This window comes from Pyxicephalus adspersus, chromosome 4, assembly GCF_032062135.1.
Source record: "Pyxicephalus adspersus chromosome 4, UCB_Pads_2.0, whole genome shotgun sequence".
NCBI classification, from domain to species: Eukaryota; Metazoa; Chordata; class Amphibia; order Anura; family Pyxicephalidae; genus Pyxicephalus; species Pyxicephalus adspersus.
This window is the reverse complement of record NC_092861.1, coordinates 104,044,747-104,069,728: the sequence shown is the minus strand read 5'-3', so window position 1 is coordinate 104,069,728 and position 24,982 is coordinate 104,044,747. Positions and strand designations below refer to the sequence as shown.

Below are 24,982 nucleotides of genomic sequence, written 5' to 3'. Positions count from 1 at the left end.
TAGTCCAAAACATACTATATTTACTAACATTTTGGCCAATAGACTACAACAGTTGTTGAATAAATTAATTCATTTAGATCAAGTGGGTTTTGTTTCCTCACAAGAAGCAAGGGATATTACTATTAGGGTCATAAATTGGGTCCAGCTACCTAAGAAAGAAAATTCCAGTGATATTATTGTCAGCTGAGGCTAAAAAAGCATTTGATAGGGTGAGCTTGCCAGTTTTGGAGAAAATTTTGAAGTACATTGATGACTTTTGTGGTCCTTAATCCAACTTTATCCTTTTTTAGCTTGCTTAAAGAATTGAAGATTTTTGGGACATTGTCCAATTACAAAATTAACTATTTGAAATCAGAAGCTTTAAATGTCTCCTTGGATTTGACAGTCCTTGAGGGTTTGACACATTCATGTACATTTAGTTGGACAGATAAAGCAATAAAATATCTTACATACACATACATTCCAAATGATATATTACCACATTTTGCACTTAAATTTATACAATTTTTGATCAGTTTGAAGAAAGAATTACAGAAGTGGTTAACCCACTTGTTTATGGTTTGGCAGAATATTAATTGTAAAAATGAATATACTGCTTAGATTTTTATATTTATTTTAAATGCTTCCCATAGAAGTTTTGGATTCTTTTTCACCAAATACACTGTTTGAATTTTGATTATGTATGAGAGAAACTACAACTGTGCAAGAAATTGTTATCCTTACTCAAGAGGAAGGGGGGGGTTGGAGATTCAAAATTTTTATATGTATTATGAGGCATCTTTATTGTTAAGAGTGATTGGTGTCGCCATGTAGAATTCAAACAATGGATCACCCTGGAACAAGTTTTTTTTTATAGATATTCAATAAACATCTTGCCGTGGCTCCCATGTTTGGGGAAAGGGGAGCTGAAACATCACCCGACTGTTGGGCCAACATTGAAAATTTGTTATCGCTTGCTTGAGTATTTTAGGATTAGGATCCCCCTTATATCCAATTATAGGTAATCCTGCTTATGTTCCGGGGGTGGAAGATCCAATATTTAAGAATTTAAGGGAGAAGGGAATGTTTAGAGTCATGCATTTAATTACACAAGGTAAGTGGGTCTCAGGAAAAAATTTTTTTGCAGAGTTGTAAGCCACTTCGTGATTATAATTGTTCTTGATCAGGATTTGAAAAGCTATGTGTTAAGGTTGGAGGGCTAAGACCTAGGCCCTGATTTATTAAAGCTCTCCAAGGCTGGAGAGAATAGACTTTAATCAGTGAAGCTGGGTGATCTACCAAACCTGCAATGGATCTGGTCCAGGTTTCAAAATATTTGCTAGCAAATAGCAAATGATTTAAAGAAATCCATTCCAGGTTTTTTGGATCACCCAGCTTCACTGAAGAAGGTGTATTCTCTCCTGCCTTGGAGAGCTTTAGTAAATCAGGGTCATAGTCTTTCTAAGATATAATTAATACTGGTGGATCCCATAGAGAATTATATATCGCTATCTTTGAAAAAATGAAAGAGGGAGTTGAAAAGGGAGTTTAGTTTTTAGCATAGTAAGCATATGGTATTCTATTTTAGTGCCCTATTGAGTAGGACTCAAGAATTGGTTTTAAAATTTTGTCCAGATGGTAAAGAATACTTGAAAATTTACATAGAATGAGACATAGTAATATGGAAATTTGTTGGAGGTGTAAATAGGAGAAGGAAACAATGCTCCACATTTTCTGGTCCTGTTCAAAGCTAAAGCCCTTTTGGGAGAAATTGCGATCTTTTATTCAAAAATTTACAAATTTTCAAATTCCAAATCATCCAGAATTTTTTCTGCTTCATTGCAATAACCTTTCTCTGAAGAAATATACTGGCGATATACTGGCCATTTTACTGGAGGAAGTCAGAAACACCTCCTATAGGTTTATGGGCTAATAAGATTAACAAAATGATATAGGATTTAACTGCTACTATATTTGGTAGGGAATATACATTTTTATCTAGTTTTAAAGTCTTAAAACAATAACAAAAATCTCAGGAGTTTGCTGGATATAGTGTGGGAGAAGAAACTTTGTCGGGTTTATAGAATGTAAGAAGGTCTGATATGTTTAGGTGTTTTGTGACTAAAGAAATGAATTTTCCCTGCCTACCCTAGTGTGTTACCCTATGTTGTCTTGGTTTGTGTCTGTTTATGTTGAATATATGTTTAGAAATTGGATGTGATGATAAGAATGAGAATACAAAAGCTTGGTATTGTTTATTGGATTGATGTTCTTTGTTGGAAAAGCTAAATATATAAAGAAAAAAGAAAAATCAACAATTTGCCTTACATTTAAATCAAAATATGTAGATAAAGCATTACATAGATCCTGAGCATGAGGATCTTGTTGTAGTATAAATGAATTCAGACGCCATAAACCCTTATGAATATTGGCGGAGGTGATGTCCAAAATGACCGAGTCCGACCATGTCACCAATGTGGGCTTTATCGATGAACTGAAGAATCAATTTGTCAGTAAGTACTAGACCGATCCTTGAGTAGGATGCATGAGGTGATAAAAAAAAGGTGGTTGAGGTAGAATCAATGATCCCGCTAAAAGTAAGAGACCCTGTCAAAGAGTATTGACTCTTTTCATTAATTTGTTAAAGAATCTAATGTTTGAATGTTTGAATTGGGAGAGTAGATATGTGTAGATAATGTGTAGATAATGTTTTCCAGCATACAGGAAAGGATGATGCATTGTAGTCAGATGTATGGGATATACATCAGAGATATTTGAATGACAAATAATCTTTAATGGCAATAAACACACCAGCTTTTTTCTTGGTAGCGTTGGTGAAATATAGCTGAGAATAATCAGGTAGGTACATTTTAGGAGGGTTTGTATCAAAAAAGTGGGACTCTTGGATTAGTAGAAGATCTGGATGAGATTTTGATACCTCTTTGCGAAGCTTAGACCTTTTAAAAGGACTGTTAAGACCTTTAACGTTTAGAGAAAAGAAGTTTAATTGTAATTTGGTACAAGTTATAAGAAAAAGTAAAAGTTTTTTTTCTCTAAGTAGTGGCCAAGGTAGGTAAATGTAGCATGTTCATGGACAGTGAAAAAAAAAAATCCTGGAGAGGGGAAGGGGGAATGATTTAGGGTGTAGGAGGATAAGAAACATTCTGAATATAAGTCTAAGAAACTAAGCTGCTGGATTTTTGGGGAATGAAAAGTGCGTATAACCTGTATGAAAAAATCAGAATTGTAGGGTGCCTTATGGGTATAGTAAAAAGTGAGATTTTTATTTTGGCTTCAGTAAATCACCACCCTTATGCTATTTGGTTAAGGCAGCGTGGTTATAATGTAATAGGTCTTTTACTTCCAACTAGGAGCTAGTTTGGTATGTAAAGTCATAATGGGTAGAAGAGGGGGGGAGTCCCCATTGCTCAAACAATTTTTTCCAGCTTCAATCGAGAAAATAGTAAAGGATTTACCTGGATTGTTAATAAATGATTTAGTTTGATAGCCCCACTTATAAGGAATATTGTGAGCCCTCAAGGGAGTTGTTAAGAGAGCAAGTTGCTTTTGTTTGTAAAGCGTGTATTGGGATATTTGTTTCAAGTATCACAGACTAATCGAGGGACTTTGTAGGCACAAGTTTTAAAACTAATCAAAAAAGTATATCCTTTATTTTTGAACATTAAAAGTATATGGTAAAAAATGCACAACAATGAGGACATAATAGCATAAAAACGGATATTAACCATTTTACAACATGGTCTTGCATAGGTTAGATGAAATGTTTTTACTTTCGACGCGTTTTGCGGGCCAAGCCCCGCTTCATCAGGAAAGAACCGAGACCTATCAAATAAATAGAAATTCGCAATGTCTAATTCACAGTTCTACCTATTTACTAAAATTCCTAAGTGCTCTCCATTAGATGTATATTACATACCATTTTTTGTAGAAAGGTACTGACAACAACACTCTAAGGTGGATATCTCCTCCAAATACTACTGACTCCTAGCCAGACAGACATGTAATATGAGCAAACAACCAGGGGTGAGCCTAGGTGTCCTCAATCAAGTTTACCTAGAGGATTGTTTGTAATTATAATATATTATTATCATGCTATATAAATTGGATTTTGCATAGACCAAGACCTCTCTGTCTTAGATCCTGTATTCTCCTATAGTACAACTGAATCCATATGAGTGCATAAGTATTTTGCAATATAAGCATATATCTAAAAATGTATCCAGTTGTCTATTACATTCCACTGTGGATACTCTAAAGGGAACAACTTCGTACTGCAATGGCTACTATGTAGCATAGATGTTTTAAATCCGTAAGTTTTTTCAAAGGCTGTCATAAAACAGTTCTTTGTTTAATAAACATTACAGGGGATTCTAAGGACATTGGATCATTGCAAGGGATTTCCTACTTTCAAAACATATCTAAAAATAACCTACCAGGATAAAAGAAAGTGATGGTGTTTTCAAAGGATCTTTTGAACAGAGTTTCCACGGTTGTTGTCCATCAGATATCCTCCTAGTGTTGTGGCTCAGACATGCTACTGCTGTCGGCTTTGAATGGAGTCGTACTAATGGACTAGGGTTCCATGTGAGGATACACGCCCCCGTTGCTGTGATTCAACATGGGACAGGGTCACGTGCCTCGAGTTCTCTCTGCATATTCACGCTGAAGAGGACAGGAAGATACCCTCATCCCTTTTAAAACTGCCGGTCTGAATACGGAAGTGAGAGGGACGGGGGAAGACGCCTAGGGAACACAGGGAGCGCAAAAAGAGTCCATGGCAGGATCCTCTTTTTTCCGCCGTTGGACGAACTGAAGCCCCAGAGTCGGCCATCTTGGTAATAGGCAAATGTGAGGCTGTGCGCCCCCCAATGCACCTAATACAATTATTAATCAGATATACCATGACAGTATGTAATATATTGTTAATTATAAATACCTGATGCATCTATTAACTAATAACATCATAGAAAGGCCATAATAAAACAAAAACAAAAAAGGATACCTGCCTTAGAGTGTTGTCGTCAGTACCTTTCTACAAAAATTGGTATGTAATATACATATAATGGAGAGCACTTAGGAATTTTAGTAAATAAGGTAGAACTGTGAATTAGATATTCTGGATTTCTATTCATTTTATCTCGGTTCTCTCCTGATGAAGCAGGGCTCGGCTTGCGAAACGCATAGAAAGTAAAAAGATTTAATCTAACCTATGCAAGACCATGTTGTGAAATGGTTAATATACATGTTTTTATGCTATTATGTCCTCATTGTTGTGCATTTTTTACTTTTACTTTTAATGTTCAAAAAGGATATACTTTTTTCACTTTACAACTTGAGTCCCTCGATTAGTCTGTGATACTTGAAAAAATTAGGATATTTTATTGGGATGTGGCGCATTGAAGAAAGTTCTATGATTTGACCCCTAAAAACAAAAAAATATATGTGTATTGGGATAAATCTATTGGGAGAAAATAGCTGCTAAATCTGCTGGCATATGCAGGGGTTTACATGCTGCTTGCATTGCCTCTTCCTTAAAGAAAGATATGAAGTCTGGCCAGTACATCACAAGGAACCTTATCTAGTAGTGTTGATGGTTTAGAGAGCCGATGCACTCTATCAATAAGTAAGTCAGGTGAAGAGGCAGAAGGTAAAAAAATTTGCAGAAAATTGTTTAAAAATGTTAGCAATGCCTGCATTTAGACTGCTTCACAAAAACCCCTGAATTTAATGATTTTGCAGCGTGAGCGGTCTTTCAGATCTAAAACTTTATTTTAGAGCAATTGGATTTGGATGGCCTATTCTTTGTAAATTTTGACTAACTGGATATGAGTGAGTATGAAATCCATCATAGAAGATTCTACATGAGATACCTGGTTACTCAGATCATAGATAGTATCATCCAGCATCTTGCAAATATCTCACTGTATAGTGTGCTTGAGGCAAACTATCTTTTTTTGGGTGGTTATATCAGAAATTGTAGTATTGGAAGTGGTGAAATCTTCTATATTTTGATGTGTAGGAGTAGAGGCTCCTGATGAGGAAGCTGAAATTCTGTTCATGAATAAATCCGAAGGGAGATAAGTTTTCCTCTGTGTTTAACTCGAGTTGCAGAATGTGTAAGGGGAGAAGAGTACTCTCCCGATGTGTGAGAGCAGCCAGGCAGTGAAGTGAAGGCATGCTGGTCTATGGTAGATGGTGTGGAGAGGGTCCATCTTTCCTGCAGAGCTGATGGATCTGTTGGCGCCATTTTGAATCCGTTGTGCTGGAACCACCGGGTAGAAAGCCATCAGCTTTCTTGGTGAGTGCTTCATTTTGGGTCGTTTTGGCATGCTCACAGATTGTAGTAACTGCTACAAGCAGGGAGGTGTGAAAATACTGCAGAGAAGGCTGTTAACAGCTGCTAACAATTTTGCAACGAGCAGAGGAAGGCTGGCTATGCCTCCTTATCTTTCCATTTCTAAAAAGATAAATATGTTCATAAATCCTTTGTTTCAATTTTTTAATTTTTTTTTTATTTTTCTTTCAAACATCGTATTTACCACAACTACAGAAGGCCACATATATATAACTCCTTATGTATTGCAGGTTACGTAATCATAACACATTCAATAGGAAAGATTTGGCGGGTGAAATAAAGAACTTTGAGGTTTATAAGTCCAGTTGCATTCTTTACATTTTTCACATGGGGAAGTACTTGTTTATTTGCCTGTGTATTTTTCTTTTAAACATGGTATGAGTTAATTTGTATACGTATTTTTATTAGAAATGGAAAGATAATTACCCCTCTTAGTTACCACAGGGGAATGTACTATAATTACAATGTAGAAGAAATTAGAACTGTGGCCCTTGAAAAAATTTCCTTGGATGTTATCAAAACAGGAAACCGAATGGATTTATAAACTGAAGGTTACAATATATCCAGGATTAAATAAGATGTTAAGCTTTAAAACATATTTTATGAGGTAATACATTTTTTTTCCTATTTAAAAAGATAACTGTATAGTAAAAAGTATAATGTAAATATTTTGATTCATTATAAAACTAGTTTTTATGTATTTTGAATGTATTTGAGTGTATATTTATTTCTTTCAGTTACTCCCTGCCCCTATACTAGCATTACCTGCTTTAACACAGCAATCGGTCCAGTGGAGTGTGTGGTATATCCAAGGCATCTCTAGGGCTTTCTGTATTGGTATAAGTAATTAATAATTGGAGTGCAATTTCCTGCATTCCACCTGGGAAGCCCAGGAGTAATCAGTAGGGAGGGCTTATAAGTGCAAGAGAAGGCCTTGGCACCAGGAGCAATCACTTGTCTGACGACAAGGAGGATTAACAATAAAAAAAGTGAAAAAAGTGATTACCACTGCCACACCTCATTCAGGGTAAGCCAAAATCTTTATGTATATTGTTTATGAATAGGGTCCTTTAGTGTAAAGTATTAATTGAGTAGTAAGCTTTGCCATATAGTTTCAATAATGAGTAAAGGAACTAATGAGCTAATGAACTCCTGTGCACTTAGTTTCTGGACGTTGGCCTGCCTCTTGTGGTAATAAGTGGAGCTGATGTGTGATGGCAGTGAATTGATAAATATTTTATGAATACAAACTGAATTTACTAATAACAGATAAACTTGTGTTTATAAGAACCATGGGCCTATATTTAATTAATATTTTAATATAATTATATAGGATTTTTAAAAATTAATTTTATTTATTTTTTAATGTAATTTAAAGTAGGTTAATTCAATATATCTATTTATTTGTTATATATTAAATTATGATTGAATAAGCCCTATATGAATTATTTACTGCATAGTCACACAGGGAATGAACTGATATAAAAACCCTGGTAATTTTGGTAAAAATATGCAGGTTTCAGTTGATTGCTGGGTCTGCTGGGCCTGACCCCACTCTAAGCTAACCAATAGGTTGGGTAAGGTAATAAATAAAATGTATTTGTTTTTTGAATTGGATAAAATTTATGTAAATAAATATGACACGTTAACTACTAAGATACAATTTATTGTATTTTTATAGCATTGTTCCAATGTTCTTGTCTTATTAAACATCTTTGAAAAAGCAGAGTCAGATCTGCAAAACGTGTCGTAACAGAAAAATTTGAAGGAACTATATGCAAATAATATGTTAAAATTTAGTATCTTGAAATTATTTGTGATCAGGCTTTGTGTTGTGTAACTAATGGAGTATTACTCTATGTCAAAATGTGTCTTTGTTTTTGTCAACGCAAGGATTTTTAACAAAAAATATAAGATTAGGAATGTTTTTAAATACATTGTTGGATTATATGTAAATTTTTTATATGCTGGTAAAGTTCCTTATTCTCAGTGGAGAATGTGTTTGGTTGTAAACCTGTGAGCATTAGTTTGTTTATACAATTAGGCCCATAAATATTAGGACAGAGACAACTTTTTTCTAATTTTGGTTCTGTACATTACCACAATTAATTTTAAATGAAACAACTCAGATTTAGTTGAACTGCAGACTTTTAGCTTTGCTTTAGTTCAGTGGGTTGAACAAAAAGATTGCATAAAAATTTGAGGAACTAAAGCCTTTTTTTAACACAATCACTTCATTTCAGGGGCTCAAAAGTAATTGGGCCAATTAAAAAATTGAAAATAAAATGTTCATTTCTAATACTTGGTTGAAAACCCTTTGCTGGCAATGACAGCCTGTAGTCTTGAACTCATCATGGACATGCTGGGTTTCCTCCTTTTTAATTCCCAGCCAGGCCTTTACTGCAGTGGCTTTCAATTACTGTTTGTTTGTGGGTCTTTCTGTCCGAAGTTTAGTCTTTAACAAGTGAAATGCATGCTCAATTGGGTTCAGATCAGGTGACTGACTTGGCCATTCAAGAATATTCCACTTCTTTACTTTAATAAACTCCTGAGTTGCTTTGGCTGTAAGTTTTGGGTCATTGTCCATCTGTATGATGAAAGGCCTCCCAATCAATTTGACTGCATTTAGCTGGATTTGACAGTATGTCTCTGAACACCTCAGAATTCATTGGGCTGCTTCTGTCCTGTGTCACATCATCAACAAACACTACTGTCCTAGTACTGCTGGCAGCCATGCGTGCCCAAGCCATCACACTGCCTCCGCCATGTTTTACAGATGATGTGGTATGTTTTGGATCATGAGCTGTTCCACGCCTTCTCCATTCTTTTTTTTTGCCATCATTCTGGTAAAGGATGATCTTGGTTTCATCTGTCCAAAAGAATGTTTTTCCAGAATTGTGCTGGCTTTTTTAGATGTTTTTGAGCAAAGTCCAATCTAGCCTTTCTATTGCTGAGGCGTATGAGCTGCTTGCACCTTGCAGTGCACCCTCTGTATTTACTTTCATGCAATCTTCTCTTTATGGTAGGCTTGGATATTGATACGCCTACTTCCTGGAGAGTGTTGTTCACTTAGTTGGCTGTTGTGAAGGGGTTTCTCTTCACCATGGAAATGATTCTGTGATCATCCACCACTGTTGTCTTCCGTGGACGTCCAGGTCTTTTGACGTTGCTGAGTTCACCAGTGCTTTGTTTCTTTCTCATGATGTACCAAACTAGATTTTGCCACCCCTAATAGCAATTTATCGGATGGATTTTTTTTGTTTTTGCAGCTTAAAGAAGGCTTGTTTCACCTGCATGGAGAGCTCCTTTGACTCTCCTTTGACTGCATGTTGTCAAAATCTTCCACATACAAGCGCACCCCCCCCCCTGCCCCCCCCTCAAATCAACTTCAGGCCTTTTATCTGCTTAATTGATAATGACATAACAAAGGAGTTGCCCACACCAGCCCATGAAATAGCCTTTGAGTCAATTGTCCAATGACTTTTGAACCCCTGAAATGAGGTGATTGTGTAAAAAGAAAAAAAAATGCTTTAGTTCCTCACATTTGTATGCAATATTTTTGTTAATCCCACTGATTTAAAGTCTGCAGTTCAACTGCATCTGAGTTGTTTCATTTAAGATTAATTGTGGTAATGTACAGAACCAAAATTTGAAAAAAGTCTCTGTCCAAATATTAGTGGACCCAACTCTATGTTACCAGGGTGTTTTTAGTGTTTGGTTGCTTGGAGGGTGGGCATTTGATCGGCAAATGTGGTATCAATGATGGGGTCTGCGGACAATGTTTCTACTGCTGACTGTCTGTGGAAAGACAAGAGCCGTTACTTAGTTTCATATTATGTTTCCTGTGTGTGTAAGAATTATTTGTTGTTTTATACATTTCGGTACTTAACATACTTTTAGTGTCCCCTAAATTTTTATAAACTGAATTGGTTAACTTGCCTTCTCTGATCTCATTCACCCAAATCTAGAGCTGTGCTGCCTGTGTAGTAACACCATATAGACTTGAACTGCATATTTTTTTAATATTATAGTTTGTCTAAACCTTGATATGCTACTATTCATGCAGCACATGCTGGATAATGATGACAGGAATGTAAAAACAGAGAGACAGAGAAAATAAATAAGTACTGCGATGATAAGCCTTTGTTTTGGGAGCTAGTGAAGAAGGCAGTGGAATTTTTTTAATGATGTTTTTTTAAAGACCTTTTAACTATAATGCACAGTTTCTTAATGCACTAGTGTTTTTGAATAGTAAAGCTTTTTTTCTCTGCCCAGCTCCACTCCCACTATAACACTCATGTTCTACCAGAAATTCCATTTAAACGGTAAAAAAAGTTTTATTTAAAAACCTAGGGGGGGGAGCTTTATACTTTTCACTGGTAAATACATTCAGACTTTTTATTTATTCAAGTTGGTATTGGGATATTAAAGTTTACTTATAGTATTTCTTTCATGAAAACAATTAGGATGTTGTTGGTATTATATATTTATTTACATATATGAATATGTTTCTATTAAATTTAGCCAGTTGAGCACATTGTCTGATATTTCATTGAGGGAATGCGAAGTCAGTAATGCCGGACAGAAAAGAGAGATTCAAGAATCATGTCCAAGTATCCTTTACTCGTTGTTTTAGCAATCATCTCCTGGCTAGAGGATGAGGCTGCTGGCCTCAGGAAATAATTCTGGTAATGGAAGGGAAATAATTCTGGTAATGTTTGTGTATTGTAAAACCTAACTAACCTAGTTCAGGGTCTAGTTAGCCATTACTCACAAGGCTTATATTCTTTTTTAAGATACCTGTTAAAATATATACAACATTAGAGAAAAGAAAACAGTTTAAAGTGATTTGAATGGTGTGTACAACAAGGAAGTTTGGAGGATATGACGCTGGTCGGACAGCAGCCAGTATGTGGAGAAAAAGAGATGTCAGGTTGGATATGTAAGTAAAAAGTGTGGATGGCACAAGAAAAGGTAGACTTTGACTCTGCTACCTGTTTTGCTGCTCATCATGTCCACGGTGTTAAGATGCCTCCCGGTAGCTTTAGGTTTAGTCTGCACAGACTGTTCCCCTAGAGTTTAACTTGAGTGTTTAAAATCCCTTGTTGGAAATTCCTATGCATTCAAATGGGCTTGTCTGTACTAATGTTTCCTTGAGGCATGTTTTTGAGCAATAAGGACAATGCTCATTACTGTGTTTTAAAAATAAAACCATTTGTAAACACCTTTAAACGCGCTGGGACTTTAAATTGAGGCATTTTAGTGTGTTTTTGCTCCTGCACATTTATAAATGCCTTTCTAAAGAAGCGTTTATAGCCGTTTTCACGTGTTTATAGGTATTTTAACACTGATTATAAAAGTTTCTACTGAAAACATGGAGGCTTTTACAAGAGTTTTTATTGTATATATATTATATTATATATATATTTTTTTATAATATATTTATTTTTATTTATATATATATAATTATATATATATATATTCCCAAACCTTGTTCCCTGTTACAAACCTGTTGTTCAATGTAAATACTGTTTATTTATACTTTATGCTTATCCTCCTTGGTATGCATTGAAGATCTCTTATTTTAGTTTTGTAAAATTACATTTTGTATTAAGTATGTAGTTTTTTTCTTAAATCAATATTTGGTTTCTTTTTCTTGACATATTTATTATCAGATATTTCTGTGTTAAATTTGTCGAAAAACCTTCTGTCTTCATGGGATGATGTAGCAGAAATTGCCTGCCAGCTCAAGAAATTGAAAGTCCTTGATCTCAGGTATGAAATTTGCCTTTTAACTATTTAGAAAAAAAATGTTTACAGTGTTGACAAAAAATAAGACTGTGTGTTATTATAAGCTATATTCTTTCAATAAACAATATCAAAATTGTTAGGTTTCATATCTTCCCACTATTTATTCCTACACAGCTTCACTATATCAATCAGAAAAAAAATAGTTATGTTGTGTTTAAATGTTTGTTTGTAAAAGGTCTTTTTTTAGACATGCCAAAAATTCTTTTGGTATGGGGATTTTCTTGGTGCACAACAATGATTAGATTAAACACCTTTTTTTATGGCTTTTTATAAATAAAAACAAAAACAAAAAAACAAGTCATCTCACAATTTATTTATAAATCACATAAAACACTTAGAATTTACTAAACATAAACCAACTGATCCTGATAACAGTGTATACAATCACTTAAACTTTATCTCTTTTTACATCTCCTAATTTATCCCCGTTCTTGACGTGTTTCGCTCTAAGGCTCCATCAGAAGAACAGATTAAAGGGATTGTTCATTATCATCAGTTTGTTCATTATCAGTTTATCCTAAAGGAAATTTAATTTTTATGTATCTTTAATTTTTATCTCCAACAATATCATATTTCCAAACCAATACTAATCTGAATTCAGGAAAGCCACTCACCAATGTTTTTCTATTTTCTTAATAAAACACAGGGAACAAGGCAAAGATATAAAGGCAAATTATAACGTTTATGAATGCCCTCAACAAACACCAGGGAGTGTTTGTCATGAATACTTAGTACCCACTCTTAGGGAGTGTTTTCTTCCTGATTTTTTAGGAAATCAGGATCACCCCTGCATAACCTGGAGAGGGACATTTCAAATTAATATTATTTCACACACCTATTTATTAGTGTGTCACAGGGAACCATAGCATGACTTAATATTATCTTTTAGCATAAAATATATTACAATTTTTAATACATTTTTTTCATAATGTTTTTACTGTATACCTGACCACACATATATATTTATGCTTCATCTCAATTATCTAATTATTACGTGTGCACCTTTAAAATTCCATCAAATGATTCAACATGTTACTATTTCACTGTGAGCCAAAACATTCCTAAATGTAGTATTTTCTTATAATACTATAATAAAAAAAAAAATATTTTTCAAAGAAAACAAAAAAAATTATAAAATATATCTTTTTGTAGTGTTTTTGCTACATAACTAACCAAAACATAATATTTATACTACAGCTGCAATTCTATAAATAATTACATACAATAAATAATCAATTCATACTAACCAATAACTTAATATAAATTATATCCAATTTATATTTTGTTTTGTTATAATATAATGAACCAATTCATTATTTTGTCTATCTCCAATGAAAATTTTAATACAAATCAAAATATCATATTCTCCATTTTCAATTTAAAACCCTTTATCCTTTCCTTTATCAGTTGATCAATTATCACTCCATTATACTTTCCCAATTACTCACATAAGACGTCTCTCGCCTTTCTCTTTCCTTTCCTTACTTGCCTCTTCCACAGTATTTCTGATCTTCCATTTGCCATGCTTCTAAATGTTTTGAGTGGCGTCCCACGTGTTTAGTGGGACTGCCCACTCGGTCCTTCTTCCCCACTTCTGGTCTCGTCGTGCACGGGTCACTTGTGTCATTTCAGGGAGGACCACGTGTATTTGTGGAAGTTTGCACTCCAAATGTAATGCAGGCATCCTGGAAGTTTAATTTGCAGAGATTAAGGTTGTTCCTTGCTACACGCGGGCCACCGGCGAATAAAAATTCCCAAAAGTATTTGCCTAAAATGGAGCGCAAAAATGTCGGAAACCTGCCCTCGAGGAGATGCTAATGCAGGAGGCCAATGCTTCTTTTTAACGTATGCAGAGACAGCTCTCTGTCTATGTTGTTTGCCCATTATGGATGCTGTGGTGCCCAGTATGATAGCTTCTGTTGCAGGCTGGAGCAGAGCTCTTCTAGTGTATGACCATTCGGGTCTCCGTCAAGGCCACGCCCCCTTGATTTTATGTCCTTATGTGGTTTTCCAGCATCTGTCCTTGTACCTACCAATCTCCACATGTCATCCCTTACATATACATATAATTACCTTTTTCATAAGTTGAAACAGCATACAGGAAGCAGAAATACAGAAAACTACCCTAAAATAAAGCACGCCCCCAAACGCTTATTAAACTAATAAAACTGCCCTCCTTTGTGGTAAGTAACCTTTTAAAGGGGTAAGGAACATTTGTGGAACAATAGAAAACATGTATTATCAATTAAGAAGTACAGAGTAACCAGAGATTGTGATTTCACTAAACAATTTCACTAGTTTGTTTCTGATCCAAGTAAAATGGGGGTCTCCTAGTCTGTTTTGCCTATTGGGCTTCCTCAGGGGTATTTATGGGGACCAGTACAAAAGCTACATGATGAACACAGTGAATAGTCGTAAGATTTTGTATAGTCATATGGATAAATAGTAAGCAGTAAATAATCCAAGAACTTAAAACAATTATGTGGAAAACTAATACACAAAAGTACATGAAAACATATGGTTAGAGTGCATAAAAGGAGAAAGAATGTCCCAGGTGTATAAATAAGGCCTATATTGGCTTATATTCCAATATAAATCAGTATATTGGAATATCAGGTAATGCTACAAAGAGAATTAAGGAACAACGTAGGAATATATGCCATTGTAAAAAGTGAAAATGTAATATTTACTGAGTAAATGGTGAAAATATAAGGTGAGTAAATCATGTCAAACCTATTTCGTTATAGAGGGTACAGGAGGGGGTTGAGTTTAATCCCAAAAGAACAATGTAACTGAAGGAGTAAAAAGTGTTTTTTGAGAGGAGCATGCGATTACTCTTATGGACAGCAGGCCAAAAGAACGAGAAATTTGCTGTATATTGCACTTAAACAGATAAAGAACAACAAGAAGGAAAAGTAGAATAAAAGGGGGTTAGTAACAGGGAAAGTGGTGTGCGAAGGGAAAGTGGGATGCTGCTAAACAGTAAGAGAGAGGTAGCAATGCAACAGAGGGAAGGCTAAGGAATACCAACCCCTTTGCCTTGTTCCCAAAACCAGTATCACCAGTCATGGGATAAAACCTCTATATCTTGGACAATACTTAAAGCGTGTTAACTCTGACAAAGTGTCCGGATATTTATCCACTGGTTGTCATCTTCTACCACCAACGTCTGCATATGTTGAATTAATTTACATTCATGTAGCCATTATTGAGTAAGGAGAGATATATTAGAGCAGTGGTGCCAAACCTTTCTTCATCTGGGGGCTGCTGTTGACAATTAGAAAAAATCTGCAGGCCTCAATGCAAACATTAAAGAAGTATGTTTTAATCTAAAATGAATTTTAATTGAAATGTTTCTAGTTACCATAACGTACATGCACCAAATTAAAGAAATTACAAATCAAGAATTTCTGCACTCACCATTTGATGCTCATTTTATTAATTGGACATTTTATTATTGAAAGCTACAAAACTAAAGCTATCATACACCGCGGTGTGGTCAAATATTGCTCCCTGCTCACCATTCCTGTACCAAAGAGCAGAAACTACACCCACCATACAATGTATCCTGTCAGTTATAGGGGGGCGCTAACCTTGTTTGTACCCCAAAATATCTGCAATGGATCGTTCCATTTAAATGCAATTAATGTGACCGATAGCCATGGGGTATATGTTCTTACTACTATACCATCAGGCCCCGTTCCTGAGAAATTGTGGTTTTCAGAAGCTAATTGGCCAGATATGTATGACAGGGTAGCATGGTATAATAGGTATAGTTTTTCCTATCTTGTGATGGCAGCACAGCAATAACATTTTAGGGGGAGGTAGCTGCAAGAGTCCACCACTTATCCTACATTTTAACCACCCGGGCGGTTAGCCCAACCTTGGTTCGAGGTAAGTAAACTTGCTACTATCGTTTACCCCGAACCAAGGTCGGGGTAGCTAAAAATATAAACAAGCGTTATATTACAATCCGATTGTCATACAACATTGTATGACAATCGGATTACAACTGAAAAAATATACTTACCTTGCTCCTCCGGAAACGTCTTCTCTCTTCTTTCTTCATCCGGCGTGTGCAGTGATGATCTCCGGTGTTTCGATCTCCGGGATTGGTAACCTGTGATAACTGCTAGGGACCTAGGATTGGTAACAGGCAGTAAGTGCTGGGCTTTTCATGCTTAGCAGTTGTCCAAGCAGCATTGGTTCCTTGCGAGAGGAAAGTGAGGGGTAAACGCAGCAAATGCAATCTTACTGCCAGTGTGAATTCATCTTAACTTCAGATGTCTCCTAGCGCTATACCTAGGTAACACAAAGAGCATCATGCATGCAATCGCAGATGGGGGCAGGACAGCCAGTGCCCTCCTCTCATCACTGCCAAAAACAAAAACTGCCTGTGAAATGTATCCACCCGCAGTGTGATAGCTGTGTGTGTAAAGTCTGCTTGTCAGATTCTGCAGCCTAACAACTCGCTGTGTTCAATCCTTCAGATCTCCTAAATTGTTGTTAGTAATTACCTAAATTTTTAGCTACTAATAACCAACATTTCTTTTTTTAAGTTCAAGAATTTCAAAATGTGGGGATCATGAGTTTAAAAACTTGTGGAAATTAAAGATTTGGATTGCTGTTTTATAAGAAAGTTCACTGAATGGCACATGAGTGATCAGAAGGGGAATACCGGTATGAATGGCACATGAGTGATCAGAAGGGGAATAATCTTTCAGAAACTTTTTTTCTAGATTTTCCTCCTAAAATTGGGTGCGTCTTATATTCCGGAGCGTCTTATACGGCGAAAAATATGGTAAGGACCCCCGGGGCCACTTACATAGCAAGAAGCATTGGGGTTGGCCCCCTAAATATTTTACCTACCTTTCACCAAACTATAATTTTAATACTATGCTACCCTTTTTGCTTCTGTTCTTTGAACCCCAATTTATCTGGAATGGGGAGGTGCAGGAAACTAAAAATGTAGGTGCAGGTGGGGAACAGATGTATAAACCCCTAAAATGTCATTAGCATGGCATCATTTGAACATAAAATGATGGGCAGAGTTTTTTTTATGTTTTAATGATGCCATTGTGATAAAACTTTAGGGGGTGTTATCCACAGATGTTCCCCACACATTTTCAGTTTCCTACCCCTTCCCATTCCTTAGAAATTGGGGTTCCAGTGTAAGAAGTGGGCAGTAATGTGTAACAGGGCAGTGGGTTTGCCTTAGTATTGAAATTTTAGTGTATAGGGGGGTTATCGAAAAATGTCCCTCCGCCTGCACCTTCATTTTCGACTTTGCACACCCCACCATTCTAGGGAAATTGGGGTTCAAAGAAAAGAAGCAGACGGGGTAACATAGTTAAATATTTGTGATGGATAAGTACAAATTTAGGGCCCCTTCCCCAATGCTCCTTTCTATGTAAGTGGTCCCCAATTTGCATTTTTAATTTAGGATTCCAAGGCGCACTTGCTTTTAATACTGCAACCTCAATGTTGTATTTTCACAAGTTTTTAATATTCTGATCCCCATATCATGAAATTTGTAAAAGCTGGGGTGCGGAAATTGTGAATGGTGCTAACTATAAGTGTTCCCTGTGCGCCCTGAAAATTTCAAATCAATATGACAGTTTAGGGGATATGAAGGTTTAACCACAGAGAGATGTAAGGCTGAGGAATGTGTCATACAGCATTTACACACACACACTCAGCAATCGGCTCTTATCAGTGGAGAACGGACCGAGCAGAGCAGCCTCTCCAGGTGGACATTCAGAGCTGCTGAAAATGTGCCAGGGGAAATATTCACAGCAGGTGGGCGGCCCGCCCCCCAAAAACAAGCTGGGGAGAACTATGATATAGGTTAAATTGGGGGTGGGGATGAGGGGAAGGTATAACACAAAAAACAAGACAATAAAATACAATATCAGAAAATGTCATGAGGGTTATCCAGCAGTGTATACAACAAAACAAACCAAAGCAATGTGAGAGAATCCAGGTCTTACATGAAATGTCGGTAAAATACCATACAACATTTAAAGTTAAGACAAGTCACAACAAATATAACAAATGTAACAAGCTCATGGCCTGATCAACCGGGAGAAATAATTTAATCAAAGTGTGCAATATTCTGTGCAATATTCTCTCAGTGCAATATCTAGAACCATCTTGTAGTCACATAGTGTGTGAGTTTCCCAGAAGCGTGTATTCCCAAAGTGAGTAGTTTTTAAAACCCCAATTAGGAAGCCATTGGTACCAAAGGTGGGAAAGGGTGTTAACAGCCCATCACAGATAGGCCCATGGCTACAGAACTACGGTCAAAAGTAAGAGTTGGGGTTGGAAGGGTATGACCAATTTTAGGTGGAAAAGCCAATGTGCAGAACAGGTCACTGTCCGAATTACAGCACAGGAGATGTTCGATCCTCCATGTGGTGGATTTTGTTGCAACTATAGCCATATTGGTGGAGGGCCTGGTCTCCTCCAATAGGCAGCTATGCAGGAATTTGCTGCTGTGATAAGGTGTCTGAATGACTGTGGAAAGGTGTTGTGTTGAATGAGGAAGAAGGCAGGATCATTGGGGAAAGGCTTGTCTGTCATCTGCTGAACAATGTCCCTGATAGTCATCCAAAAATGTTGCATGTTTGGACATTCCCAGAAAATGTGAAAAATAGGGCCAACCGCCATCTGACATAGCAAACACCAATCAGACCCGTCTGGATGGCATTTGTGGAGTTTCTATGACAGTATTTTATTAAAATTGGTTTCCTGGAACCTGCTACTAATTAGTCCATAGTAGTATGTCTGAAGAATAGTATATAAAACCGACAAGGCATGTCCTGTCCCTCCTTCCCCGACACATATTTGTTTCAGGGCCGTAAGGGGTCTGAAATGTCCTTAATCAGGATGCGGAGTACCCAGATAGTGGAAAGTTGCACTACCCTCCAGAAATGTAATCCCTATCCCTGGGATTCAGAGCTCATGTCTTCCTTCCCAACCCATCTCCCAGATCCAAGAAAATCTTGAGCTGTACACGTACCTGTGGACAGTAATTTCAAAAAGATCAGATCCGCTATTCCGAGTGGGAATGAAGGCTTGCTAAGCACGGGTAGTAGAGGAGATGGCGAGGGTGAGAGGTTCAATTTATGAAAGTACTTAACACATGGGCTCCATGTATTTCCTAGAGTAAGCTGTGATTTGAGTCCTGGTAGGGCAGTAAGTGGTAGCCAGGGCAGCAAATGCAGGGGCATTGGGAAGAAAGTCTGTTCTAAAGATACCCATTGTTTGGAAAGAAGTTGGGCACCCCCAAAGCCCCTGTTGTCTTGAGACGCATCAGAAGTAGTAGTGACATTTGAAGTTAAAATCTTCGTAGAGAGGGTTCCAAAGAACATGTACAGGAATCGGGGAAGAACATTCATTTTAATTATGCAAACGGCCCCATCCAGGAAAAAGCTGTCCTGTCCTATTAACGTAAGTCCGAATTAAGAGTTATTCAAGAGGGTAAGGTAATTATGGGTGTATGCTTCCTGTCATCAAATTTGGCAAGGACACTATTTGGTCAGTAATTGCAAACAGGTCATCCACATAGGCGGCAATCTTTAGATTCCTGGGGCCCTAGACCTATGTGTTAGGGTCTGATCCAAAAACTGCCAATCAACACGGTCGCAGGCCTTTTTGGGTGTTTGTTGATAAAAGCATAATAGGAATCTGCTTGGACTGGGTCTATTGTATACAATTGAGTACTTTTGGTGTGTTATCTCTAGCTTCCCTGCCAGGCATGAACCCTGTCGGGTCATAATGCAACCTAGTTGCCAGGATGGTTGTGAACAATTTCAAGTCTTGGTTCAAGAGGGAAATCAGGCAGTAGCTGGCACAGACCGAGGGATCTTTGCCCTCCTTGGGGATAACAGTGATTGTGGCCCGCAGGCAATCCAGGGAGAAATTACTGCCTTCAGGTATGGTGTTGTAGGTTTGACGAAATGAGCATTTAAATTACTCTGGGGAACAATTTTGAACAAATTTGTTATTGACTTCAATTTTTAAGCTTATTTACACAAAAATAGGTATTCTGATTCTGAAAGTGCAGTTAGTTTTCTTCTTTCATGTCAGGTTTTTTCTCTAATGCTTGTATTAATGCGATTACTGTAGCGTGGATTTGTATAGGCTATTCATTTACACGCAAGACAGTGTGGTCAGAGGTAGTGCGCTTGTCTACGTAGTGAATAAGCAAAAATTATTTTTCTACTTACACACGTATTTCCTTTCTTTTAGATCATGTCTGGCTCTGCTGTTTCTTGTGGTAAGTGCCTAAACAAACCTGATTCATTTTGTTATATCTGTGGCAGTTTCCCCATTCCCAGTCAAAGGTTGGACATCAGCACATTTGTGGAGCAAGCCTATTTGGCATATTTCAAAGTTAAACTTAGTGATCAAGATAAGTCTTGGGTTCCCCCATAAGGTGAGCAAACAGTGTGGAGGGTTTACGGATGTGGACAAAGGGAACACGTGATAACATGCCATTTGGTATACCTATGGTTTTGCGAGAGCAAGGAGATCATTTCCGTGACTGTTACTTTTGTACAGTGAAAACTTTAGGATATAACAAGAAAAACTACTGTAACATAGAGTATCCCCATCTATATTCAGCTATACCCCCAGTGGCTCATTCAGATGAAATCCCAGTGCCGGTTTTTGTTACACTACCCTATTTTGAAGAACATGATTATGGTGATGAACTAGATGACAACAACGATGAAGAGCTTGAAATTGAAGAGGACTCTGTTCGTAAGGGATTTGATCAGCATGAGTTGGTGACTTGGGACTATCGAAGAAGGCTTCAGAACTCCTAGCATCAAGGCTGGGTGAGATAAACTTACTTGAAAAAGGAACTAAGGAACTTTAGAACTGACAGTGGCTTTGTGTATTGCCATAACATACCTGGTTTAATAGAGGAATTGGGAATTACAATCTATAACTCAACTGAATGGCGACTATTCATCAATAGCTCAAAGCGGAGCTTACAGTGTGTCCTTCTTCACAATGGCAATATATTTGGGTCAGTCCCAATTGGCCATTTAGTTTCTCTTTGTGAAGAATATTCAGACATAAAGGGAGTTATTGAGTTGTTGCAATATCACCAACACATCACCAACACATCTGTGTTGACCTTAAAATGGTATGCTTCCTCCTGGGTCAGCAACGCAGATACATCAAGTATCCCTGTTATTTGTGCATCTGGGACAGCAGAGCTCATGAGAGGCATTTGGGGGGAAAGAAATTGGCCTCCCAAGATTTGCCCTAAAACAGGTAATCCTAAAATTCTACATGAGCGATTTGTTGATAGAAAGAGTATTATATTCCTGCCTCTGCACATGAAACAGGGTCTGATGAAGCAGTTCATTAAAGTTTTGCCAAATGAAGGAGACTGTTTCAAGTACCTAATTTTGGCATTTCCTAGCCTGTCATTTAAAAAAATAAAGGCCCGTGTGTTTGATGGTCCACAGATTCGGCAGCTCATCAAAGGTAAACATTTCATCAGGACATTGTCAGAAGTCGAAAGGAATGCTTGGTTATCATTCAAAGCTATTGTGAAGGACTTTCTTGAAAACACACAAGCAAATAATTACACAGAAATTGTCCAGAACAGGGTAGTTGAGATGTACATATGATGGCTGACTTTTGTTGGAGCATTGTTAGTACTGCAGGTCGTGCCTGCGCCGCTGCTACTAATTGCAGGCACGGGCGCCGGGTCCTATATTTCAAGTAGAGTAACCCCACTACCTGTGTTCCATGCCTGAGTTTCCTTCCTGCTGGAGACTTGCTCTGGTGTTTGAGCTGGCGTGGGTGTGTCTCTCTTAAATCTATGAGGTAACACATACACGCCCTCTGTTTTCTACAGCCTATGGCTGGATCTCTGCAGGTATTTAAAGGCACCTCCTACTACAGGAAGTTGCCTGAGCAATCTCAAGGTTTTACTCTGTGTAACTCCTAGTGCAAAGGTGTTTACTCTGTTTGCTTCACTGTGTACCGGACCTTGCTTACGTTTTTGGACTTAGCCTGTTTGCTGCCTGACCCTGACCTCGGATTATGTTTTTGGACCTTTGCCTGATTGCAGCCTGACCCTGACCTTGGATCCTTGTTTCTGGACTTCTTGGCCACGCAAGCCCCTCGGTGCTTGCACCGGGTATCCCGACTCCTGTGGTCAGCTGCCACTGGCCTGAGGATTGCTCTGGAGTGGCACCTGGCAGCTACCCCGCAGCCCAAGCCTATCCTCACCATCAAAGGCTCTAGTGAAGACCTGGTAGTGGCTTAGTTACGCTCCTCTGGAGCATACCCAGTCAGTGGCACAGTGGGTCCACACTCGCTTCCATAACAAGCATCCAACTGAACACTCCAGGAAAAAGTGATTTACCGCTTACCCGATTAATTTTCAAATGTTTTACTGTAAAAAAAAATGTCAAAGAGTAACAATCAGTCCTTTGTATGAACAAAAGAAATTTAAATAAACAGTACATTAAAGTTATTTTATTTTTTCATTGTACGTAAAATGTGTGTTTTTTGACAAAAATATATTGTAAAAGCTGGATGTAATAGCAAAAAACTGAGGTCATTTCTGGATTCACCACCCTCAAATTAGTAAAAAACAAGTGTAAGATCTAACTCCACGAAAAATGCTTTCCCCAGTGTAATCTGTGAAGATTTTATAGTAAGACAAGGGTAAGCCGTTTGGTCCCGGTGTCTTGCCATTTGGTCGGAGTGTCTCTTATAGCTCAACTGAGCTCCTCGCTCATGAACAGTGTTTTCAATGCCTCTTTACCTGTATGGATAAGGAGGGCAACTGGAAGTTGGACAGCTAGGTTTTGATAGCTTCCAGTTTGTTCGCAATATGGACAGAAAATGAAGAAACATCAATGTTGTTCATTTTTTTCCGCAAAAAATAGTATAAATGAGCAAAATTTTTAGTTTAGGAGGCCCCCAGCAAACAAGCAGCCACTTTTATTGCGGTACTCGTAAAGAGCCTGAAAGGATCTGCTTCTACTTCTAGTTCCTCGAATGCACCCTGACTTCTCCTTCACCCACAGGGACAGACGTCTGGAGAGATACCCAATAACACATACACACAGTATGGTCTTAAGAATATTCTCTAATCTTTATTCTGACAAAATGTTTTTTTATACATACAGGATACAAGTGCGTTGTTGTTGTTCACGGACAGCTGTTTAAGTTTTTGCCATATTGTTATTTGCTACATTGCAAGGCATACATTGCATTCGCCATCTGGTTACAATTAAACTGAGTAGATAGAAGAAGAAATACAACTCCTTATACAAGTATATGGCTCACATTAGCTCTAGCTATACAGTCCTGTAACAATACTTATTTAACCCTTCAATCCCCTCTTAAGTCATGAACATGACTTATTTTCTTTCTAACCTAGAGAGGTAAGTAACATATTTTTGTCCAGGATCTGTGGGCTTTGGACACATAGCGCAGATCACATATTCTGCCTGTACTACTTCTAGATCCCCTTTTTCTATCACAGGGGCCTTTGGACCCCAAGGGGTGGGGAAGGGTCTTCCCATTAGGACCTCAAATGGTGAGTAACCAGTATTCTTGTTAGGCTGCATCCTAATTTCTGCTAGAGCTACAGGCAAAAACTTTTTCCAATTAGTGAACATGCCTCCAGTAATTTTCCTTATTTTTTCTTTTATTTGTTCTATTCATCCTTTCTACTATGCCGGAACCCTGAGGGTGGTAAGGGAGATGGAACTTCCAGTCAATCCTAATGGCTTTGGAAAGCTCCTTACATACCCTGGACGCAAAAGCTAAACCATTCTCTGAGGTAATTTGAACAGGACATCCCAATCTGGGGATGATCTCTTATAACAAAATCTTTACCACTGTTTGTGTGGTTTCATTGGTAGTAGGAAAAACCTCTGGCCATCTAGAGAACATATCCACAATTACAAGGGCATAATCCTGCTTTCTTCCTGTCTTTGGAATATGGGTAAAGTCAATTTTTAAGTGAGTGAATGGCGAAGACCGGTAATTCAGATGCTGATGTTGGGCCTTCTTTGAGTCATTTGGGTTGTTTCTGAGACATATTATACATTGTGAAACATAGGATTGTACCTTTGATCTAAGGCTTGGTATAAAAAAAACTCTCCTAATGAGGTCTGTGGTTGCCTGTGCTCCCCTATGGCCAAGGCCATGATATTGTGCAATTAAAATTGGGGCGCTTGCAACTAGACTACATGGTTTCCCCTCTTTGCAGACAAGACCTGTATCAGGGTCTTGTACTGCACCTACCAACTGCCATTCTAACGTGTCACTACTTGTAGCCAAATCCTGGAGGCTTAGCAATAGATTGTCGGTAAGGGTAATTTCTGGAACTAGAGAGGGCATTTGAACTGTTGCTGCCTGTCTAATAGCGGCCTCCTTTGCTGCCTTGTCAGCTAGGACATTCCCTTTAGCTATGTCCGTTTGGAGGCCAGTATGTGCTTTACAATGGACAATAGCAACTTTGCTTGGTAATTGGATGGCGGCTAGGGGATCATGTAGTAGGGTGGAATGTGAGATTTGCTTCCCATGTGCAGCTATGAAGCCTCTTCTCTGCCAGATTACCCCATGATCATGTACAACTCCAAAGGCATATTTGGAATCAGTGTATATATTTACATCTCTTCCCTCAAAAAGACAACAAGCTCGAGTGAGGGCAATCAGTTCAGCTGCTTGGGCTGACTGAAAAGGTATAGGATTCAATTCTAGAATAACATCAGGGAGATGAACCACAGCGTATCCCGCATGATAAGTGTTGTCATTGGGGTGCTCACA

The 24,982-nt window shown here is 37.7% G+C and overlaps 1 protein-coding gene across 1 annotated transcript in view; it reads left to right on the top strand.

The window, feature by feature from the left end:
• Positions 1-24,982, top strand: part of TBCE (tubulin folding cofactor E) — a gene marked incomplete in the record, with an annotated part of 197,671 nt that overhangs the window by 57,210 nt on the left and 115,479 nt on the right. The window contains 2 exon segments of the mRNA XM_072409203.1: positions 10,880-10,968; positions 12,031-12,130. Of these exon segments, the coding sequence (XP_072265304.1) occupies positions 10,880-10,968; positions 12,031-12,130 (189 nt within the window).